The 8510-nt window shown below is 39.8% G+C and overlaps 1 protein-coding gene across 1 annotated transcript; it reads right to left on the reverse strand.

Annotated features, from left to right (window-relative positions):
* Positions 1-1582: 1582 nt before the first annotated feature.
* On the reverse strand, positions 1583-7819 carry LOC111336829 (uncharacterized). The gene is made up of 7 exons (XM_022942993.2): positions 7338-7819; positions 5069-5326; positions 4584-4778; positions 3671-3841; positions 3131-3178; positions 2565-2688; positions 1583-1961 (listed from the first exon to the last, which is right to left on the reverse strand). The coding sequence occupies exons 1-7, from the start codon at positions 7768-7770 to the stop codon at positions 1739-1741; spliced, it is 1452 nt and encodes a 483-aa protein (XP_022798728.2). The 5' UTR covers positions 7771-7819; the 3' UTR covers positions 1583-1738.
* Between the last annotated feature and the right edge of the window lie 691 nt (positions 7820-8510).

Consider the following 8510-nt stretch of genomic DNA (forward strand, 5'->3'; position numbering starts at 1 on the left):
ATGCTTTATCACGTGATGCAATTTTCTCCTTTGGAAATGAATCTTAAACAAAAGGACTAATTTTGAGGAAATCATTTCTTTTATAGATGTAATTAATATGACTTTTAATTAAAATTTAAAATATCGTGCTGTTTGGATTTTATTCGAAAAGAAATTAATTACTCTTTTTCACAGCTTCACAAAGAAATCTAGAAGGTTCAATATAAACACAAAACTTGTGTACACACCTATGTTGGCAATCTTTCGTATGCAAAACCAGTTTTGAATAAATCGATTTTTTTATAGTAAACATAATTAAGAATTTTGATTGGAAATGTAAACTTGTTCGAATAATGAACTTTTTTAATAAACTTTTAAGAAAGTCCCTCGCTTACGTCCTCGTGACCCATTGTTCCAAAAATAGCTCTGTTTACTGAGCTAATGGTTCACAGGTTGCAAACTTTGCGAACTGTAGCTGAAGGAAGGTGTTGCGAAATAATCACTCCCAAAATGCTAATGAAACCCAGAGAACCTTTATTAAATTAAGCAAAAACAACGCATTACGCAAAACCTTGTCGATAGTGACGAGTATCGTGTAAAGTTACTAATCCTTTCTTGAGTAAACACGTGAGGCCGACTGGGAAATCGTTTTTCTAAAAATTAAAAAAAAAAAATTAAAAAAAAATTAAAATTAAAAAAAAAAAATTAAAAAAAAAAATTATTGTAACTGAACATGAACCATCTTTTTACACTTGGGTAAAATCAGGCGCAAGAGGTACTAAACAGCGTTTGGGTAACTGTTTCCTGGCAGAAACTGGCCTTTAATCAGTGAACTATCAAAAAGAAAAAGAAAAGAAACAAAAGTAAACTTCTTCACTATATAGCTAGTCGAAACTGTGAGAAATAATTTTGAGAGCAGCTGTGAGAAATAATTTTGTTGATTATTTCAAAAAATAAATTATTTCAAAAGTTATTAAATTGATTTATTTAAAATTAAATTATTTAAAAAAATAAGGCCGAGTGAATAATGTTCTTGTATAATTTAGTTCCATTTGCAGGATAAAAGTCATTTTCAAAATAAGGCTTTGGGTATCGCGGAAATGGCCCATCAGAATCAACCTCAAGACAAGCTCGTATATAATAACAGTTTTCTTTACAGTAAGGGAGCACTGCAGTGTTTCAAGCCATGACTGTTTTGGTAATTATGGCGAGTAGGGAAAAATTAGGGGACTAACTTTGCGGCAGAAGGCGCAAATTTAGCGACCTGCGTTTGGCAGTCACAGAGCAAGGAAAACCGTTCCTGTCATATTATTACGGTCTATCCCTTTACCTCCAAAGGGTGACAAAGAAAGAATTTCCCTTTCAAATACCGATACAATACCAGGCTGACAAGCAATGAGACTAAAGAAAACTTGATCCGACACCAAATTATCTGAAGTAACATCAAAGGAATTGTATCGCAAAAGGTAGGAAGAATTACTTAAAGAACTCGGGGAGTAAAAATCAACGATGCAGTAATGTGTTACATGGGAATGGTACCAATTAATGAATGGAACCAGGGCTGCAGCATAATATGCAGAGGGGGATCAAGCGAGAGCCTTCATTGCTGAAATAAATTTTAATTGCAAAGAAAATTACAAGTACGTCTTTGAAGCAAACGTTTCGGAAGAAACTCTCCTTTGGTCATACTTTTCCATTCCATTCCGATTGGTTTCAAGTTTCAGTAATTTTTTGAAAAGCTATTCGTTCGTGTAATATCTTATTTCGCAGGCAGCGGTTCGCATTGTGGTAGCTCTTCTTTTATCGCCTTCAACCGCTGGACAATGTTCGCAGACGTTTCGTCGTTAGGATCTACAGCAAAATCCATCACGAACGAAATGGGGTCTACGCTATTAATGTTTCCCTCGTATGAGGCGAAAATGATATATTCTGATCCGGGTTTGAACTCCATTGGACAGCCATACATGTCTCTGATGGTAAAACTGGAAGATAAACAGGAGAAAGGCTGAAATATGACTATGATAAAAAGCATCGGACGTCAAATTTATCTGTGACATTCTAGATATAATAGTGGTTTTAGGTACCAATCATTATTTATGGGGGGGGGGGGGAAGGGGGTTCGAGGGATTTTGGAAGGGATTAAATGGTTGTCAAGAAGAACGGAGGAGGGATCAGTTGTTGCTAACAGAGTATAAAAGGGGGGAGTGTAGAAAATTGACTGACAATGGGGGAGGGGGGGACATAAGAACACCACATAGCCTTGTAGGGGATTCAGGTAAATTTCACTGTGACACAACCTAAATCATCCCATCTTATCCCATCCCACCCCCTCCTGGCGAAAAATATTGACCGGGCCCTTATGTCCAGTCGCGCTTGAGACTTGTGAAGCAGGTGGCAACTGTAACTGATTTGGCGTTCTTTGTTCCCAACTAATCGATTGGAGAGTCCATGTCTTGACGCTTTTAACTTAGAGAAGCCGACAAGAAATTTGCCATCAGCAACAGGATAAGAGGACTCAACTTCAAGGCGAGAGAGGAATTTAAAGAGTAAATCTTTCTTTAAAGTTTTTAATGTCAGTAACTCACTCGTGCTTTATGGAGATTTCTTCGTCCGGCGAAACAACCATAGGCTCGTCTTGTCTGAGGATTTCCAATATTTTCACGTTCACCTCCAATATAAACAGGCTCTGGGAAGAAATTACTCTGGCGACTAAGGGGGTAAAAAGAAAAATTTAAAGATGTGGGCAAGGGTAACTAAGGTTTCCCGTTCCAGATCTTATACAACTGAGTTTTAAAAAAGCACCTGAGCCGCTCGTTTAGAACGTTACACCTGCTGACAAAAGTTGGTAGGCCAATCTTCTTTACGTGAATTCGTCAACCGGTAAGGTTTGGACCAGTCAGTGGAATGAAGTTTGTTTTCTGGTCAAACGCGAAATTTCATTTAGTCCCGTCATCTCTTATCGCATCGAACTTCTTCTCACAGTTAGGAGCAGATGTCGCCCACTGGCTGTAACCCATCGACCGTAATTAAATAGGTACCCCTCAGAAAAGTTTTACAAATAATGCTTCAAACGCAGACCACGACCAAGAAGGAAGCCAAACGTAATTTCATGAAACAACAACAACAACACAATATCGATTAGTGTACATACCAAGATTGCTGCCACACATCATTTCATCCAGATTGTCCTCTGTTTCATCTATGAAATATTAAGATCATTGTTTGAATTACGAGGACAAAACTGGCCGAGGCTGAATTAGAACCTGCCATTTCCCAGCTCCTTAGCAGCCGTTGCGTTTGGAGCTCGCCATGCATCACGCTTCTTCTTAGACAGTGGAGGAAGGAGCGTGGGGCGAGCGCTAATAGGAAGAAGCAAAGTCAACCTTGAAATATCATTCTCCTGATTGGTCCCCAGTCGTCTTCAAACAACTTCATAGAGCGCACGGCACGGGGCGAGGTGGGAACGCAGGGTGAGATGGGTAGGGAGAAAGCGAGAGAGGAAAACTTCTCTTCCCCTTCCCATTATCCCTTGCTCCCTTGCCATGTGTGGTATGAAGACAACTAGGGACGAGTCGGAGCATTCCCTTAATCCTTTGCGGACACGTGGTGTGTCCTCTTGGAACGACATCGTTTTGATATGGTTGTGCTTCGGGCTTTGCAATAAGCTATTACTGTTTCCGGTTTTGAATACCTCGGTCTGTAGTCCTGATGTTGACTTGGAAACCGGAAGCTACTCTATTGGGAGGAATACCAGAGTTCAGAACAATCTGCATACAAGTGGAATTACAATGAGACACAAAGGAGCCAGGAGACACCTTGGAACCACAGTATGTCCTCCATGGAAATTGCTGCCGATCACATTCTGAGGGCAAAAATATTGAATATATCTTAGAGCCCATTCAAGCTTTGACGGATTCATTTAAAATTCAGCTTTGTTCCTAGAGAGAAGTCAGGTGTCCACACTGAATTTGGTAAATCATCCGGCGAAAACAGTGCTTCTCGAAAACTCTCTTGAAAGATAAGTCTGAAAGTTCCGCCTTTGCGTTTTAGTGTGACAGGAAAACGGTTGAAATTGAAGCTTTTGGAAAAGCTGTCTTTTTTAATTTCTGGAGGGAAAATGAGTTACTTAGTTCGCTCCTACCCTGACACAAGGAGGTAGTTTCCGCGTTTCTGCCACCTGTGTTAGTTTCAAATTCATCTGATGAAGATGAAGTGTAGATGTTGTCCGAATATTGTACTCTGTGGTATGGGGTATGAACTGTGGTATGGGGTATGAACTGTGGTATGGGGTATGAACTGTGGTATGGGGTATGAACTGTGGTATGGGGTATTGAACTGAACTGTGAGCTTGAACGACTCTCGTTACCAATGGCTAAAATAGAATCGCCTTCGTATAATATCATACAGTCATGATAAAAAGTAGCCCTACCCCCTTCAAAATGTCATTCAGATACTGTTATTATCAAATGTAAACTCACGTGGGATAGGGATATCAGTCTTAAACTAATAGTCACTCTTAAACTAACAGTCCACTCAATTTTGATATCAGATATCAAAATTGAGTGGACTATTAGTTTAAGAGTGAGAGTGAATGAGTATCTAACCGTTAATAATCTCCAGTTTGTCAAATGTACGAAGATCAAAGGTAGTAAAGTTAAATTCCAACTTCATTCCATGAGGAGGACACACCCGCCATGAACAGGATTTTGCTCTCTGGTAAGGCCAAGGAAAATCTGAGCTTTGTATTGTTACGGTCTCGTTTTCATGTACAGCGACGAAGCCTCCGCATGCTGAGGAGACTGAAAAAAAAAAAAAAAAAAAAAAACGAATGAAGAAACATTGAACAACGCCTGCGGAGAAAAACTTGGCTTTACAGCCAAATCTGTATGAACAGGCACCGTCGTCGGGCGTAATCCACGTCAGCTGCATGCAAAATGAACATAGCCACATATTTAAATTATAATAAATTGAAATAACAAAGACAAAAAACGCTCGAACTAAAGCGGTGGTATTCAGGGCTTGCAAGCTGGTCACTGCGAAGGAGACTACAGGGATGTATGCGAAAAGGACGCTTATTTCATGTACTTACGAATCTGTACGTAGGCGTCCTTTGTATCCTCTCCGGCGGGGTTTTTAACTGTACAAGAATATCTCCCTGTATCATAAATGGTGGCAGAAATGATCTCGAACATATTTCCTCGCTGTTTTTCTATCAAATGATTTCCACCTCTGGACCAGATTGTTACAAAGGGCAACGTTCCTAATACTTGGCATTTGACAACTACCTTTCGTCCCTCTTGTACACGGGTCATAGGTTCAAACGTTTCCACATCAATCTTTGGCGGTTCTGTAGACATAGAAAACAAAAAGGTCCCCGCGTTAACTTTTGGCATGAAAGTGGTCCCCTTTTGCCCCATGAAATATAATCCGCCTTGCATAATTTTGCAGATATAAATCGAAAAATTTCGCTGAATTTTGAACCCCGTACGCCTGAGCCCGCGTTATTGACCGCATATCTGTGACGTAGCATTCGTTATTTAGGGACAAGTGAAGGGTCAAAAGGTAACTGTGACAGACTGGCACAGACAGGCTAGATTTTGAAATGAAAGTTCCTCAAACAACTACAATCTTGGGTAGAATGGTCCCAAAAAAGATCAAGATAACCATTATTCCATTTGAAAGGATGCATTTACGCTTTTAATTCTCGACGTAAATTTCATTGTTGGCGAAGTCGTTGTTGAGGGCGGAAGAATTATATAATTTATGTTCGTTCCTAAGTGGGAGACTTATTTTTTCCCTCTTAGATGGTGTAGTGTGTATTAGCTGAAAAAGCGATTTAAGTAAGTTCGCACCATGGAGGACTACGGCGGGGCATGACCATGCTACAGAAAAAAAGAAAAAAAAATGGCTGGAATATTAGTGAGACCTCTCGCCGAGCGAGTGGGGAAGTGAGCAAAAGACCTCCAGCTTTTGTCGCGTCCGGAAGACCTGTCAGAGCATTTAATACCAGACAATTGGTTCTTGCTGATCGTCACAAAAAATCTTTGAGTAGCAAAATCATGAAAACCAATCGCGTAAGCGGACGAGCCAAAGGAAAAGTAAAAGGGCATTGCAGTATGGAGGAAATGTCAATTTTCTCCGTTTACACACTGACATAGGATTATTACTCGCAGTGGGTCCAGGTTTCTTTATGAGTCAACAGCCTAAAAATTCCTCGTGGTCTATCAATGAGGAACTCCGCAAAAGAAATTTTTCGTTGGAAATTTCTTGTGTTTTTTTTTTTTGTTGTTGTTGTTGTTGTTCTTAAACATCCCTTCACAAGCTCCATAGGTGGTCAGAATAAACAGCAGCGTTCATATCAAATCTCTCTCTTCATATCTTTGACAGCAGAAAAAAAGTGCTTACAACTACAAAGACTCTTAAAATTTGCTCAGAAATCTCTTTGTCTCAGGCATATTAAGTAGAGGAAATGCTTAAAGATGTTAGAGACATGCTGCCGTCCGGCACGAAAAGTCTGACTCGATGTGCCAGATTATAATTGGATAGCATTGTTAAAAGAAAAGAATACCGATCATGGCTTGTGGCGGGCATAATATTTTTCCGCTCCGAAATATATCTGATAAAAGAAATAATCACATGTCTCCTTCACCAACTGTCAAAATTTCAACTCCCAAAATAATACTCCATCAATAAAAAGGACCTTATCCTGCCATCTCGAGTGCACACCCCCATCAACAACAGGTCCAGTCCTGAAATGATCAAATTGTCTTAGGGCTAACATGGCGCAAATATTATGGTCAGTTTTCGCCGTAAAATTTTTTTCGGGTTTAAGATGAGTAAAGAAGATCTGAATACTTTGAGCGTTGGACTGGTGATGGCGACATTTATATATATATATATATATATATATATATATATATATATATAAAAAAATAAGGTAATGTTATTGATCTATAGTGACATGACAGGACGTCGACAGCGCATTTAATAGTGCCAGCGAAAATGTGGCGCGCGGCGCCGCGCTCGGAGAGAATCAAAACATGTGCCGAAAGAAAATTGCGGCAGTACTCATACGTACGTCAATATTTGCTCTACCGCATAGAAAATGATAGCAGTACAAAATCTACAGGTGACTTTCAGATGTATGTAAACAAAACGAGCCTGTTATTTTTCAATAATAATTTCATCCGTGAAGACTCGCGTGAACTGTCAAATTTCTGTAGCAACAGTCAAACTTTAAAATTTGTCACAAGCAGACTTCGCACCGAACAGAAAAAATATTAAATAAAGAACAACAAACATGAAAATACTGTTCGATTTTTCATTTCATATATTGGAAAATATTTTTTTGCACTTACCGCACTTGTCGTATTGATCAGAGCAGTAACCGCGCTCAACTGCGGACAAATTGTCATCAGTGACATAGATGGCAGACTGTGGAAAACCGTCATATCTAGCTGTGAAATCTTCATTCACAAAGAATATGTAATCAGAGCCTTCGAACACGTATGTCAAACACAGCTCTTGTATTCCAAATGATCCAAAACACAGCTCTGGAGGAATTTCGAAGGGTGCCTTGAATATTTTTTCGATACGGACGCAGGCGTCGAAGACTTGACCTGTAGCATGGCGATCTAAGTATGTTGTTGTATTGAGAACTTTAGCTTGAAAAACGATCGGCGCTAGGATAGTTCGCTCTATTGGAGAGTAGGAAGGAGTCTCAGGAGGCAGAGAGCAAGTGTATGCAACGGGCAGAAACAAACCAGCGACGAGCACAGAGATAAGAAACATTTCACCAGCTATAAACTTAGCCGGATGCTGCTGGACTATGTCACGACACACGATCGATAGTAACGTTTATATTCAGCGAGGAATTCCATTCCCGCGTGTTTGGTGACGGATTATCTTTCAAGTGAGGGCTCACAGACAGCTCAGATAAACAGCTTTGGTGGGAGATTTCGTGAGGTCAGATTAACTTTGTGGGCAGTCGAAATAACCCAAAACTGAAAGTCAAAGTCGAAGAATTGAAAAACTGAATAAAACTGAATTTTTACAAGGATCGTTGTTTTTTTGATGAGCGTCGTCAATTCATTCTGGATTGTTTCATTCATTGCGGTTTACCTCCCATCTCTTCTATTTCCGCTTTGAAGTTGACAAAGGCCGTTTCTTTACCCCCCTATCATGCAATGTAAAATGAGCGCATACCTTCATTGTGTAAGTAATCTTACCCATTTTCGTTTGTTTATGAACTATTACCTCTAACCCACTCTCCAACTCATTCTGCCATTCCTCCGATATTAGCTGCTGCCTTCAAGGAGTTTGTGGGAGATTTAAGGCCAGAGTTTTCCAAGAGGAATAGTGAGACGCCCAACTATTTGGGTGTGGCCCTTTTTGATTTGACGGGAGATTGCGGCTTATCGGGAATTTTGATAAGAACCCCGTCAAAAGTTATTTGAATATTGTTTCATGGGTGTGTCTCACATACCTGCAATGGATTTTACCTCAAGTTTATTTTCTTTTGTCTCAAGCAT

Source organism: Stylophora pistillata, chromosome 12, assembly GCF_964205215.1.
Source record: "Stylophora pistillata chromosome 12, jaStyPist1.2, whole genome shotgun sequence".
NCBI lineage: Eukaryota > Metazoa > Cnidaria > Anthozoa > Scleractinia > Pocilloporidae > Stylophora > Stylophora pistillata.

Coding starts and splice junctions, on each gene's coding strand:
- LOC111336829 (XM_022942993.2), bottom strand. CDS start 7,770: ATGTTTCTTATCTCTGTGCTCGTCGCTGGTTTGTTTCTGCCCGTTGCA. Junction 3,179..3,670: donor CATCAGGACTACAGACCGAG/GTATTCAAAACC, acceptor AATATTTCATAG/ATGAAACAGAGGACAATCTG. Junction 1,962..2,564: donor GAAATCTCCATAAAGCACGA/GTGAGTTACTGA, acceptor TTTATCTTCCAG/TTTTACCATCAGAGACATGT.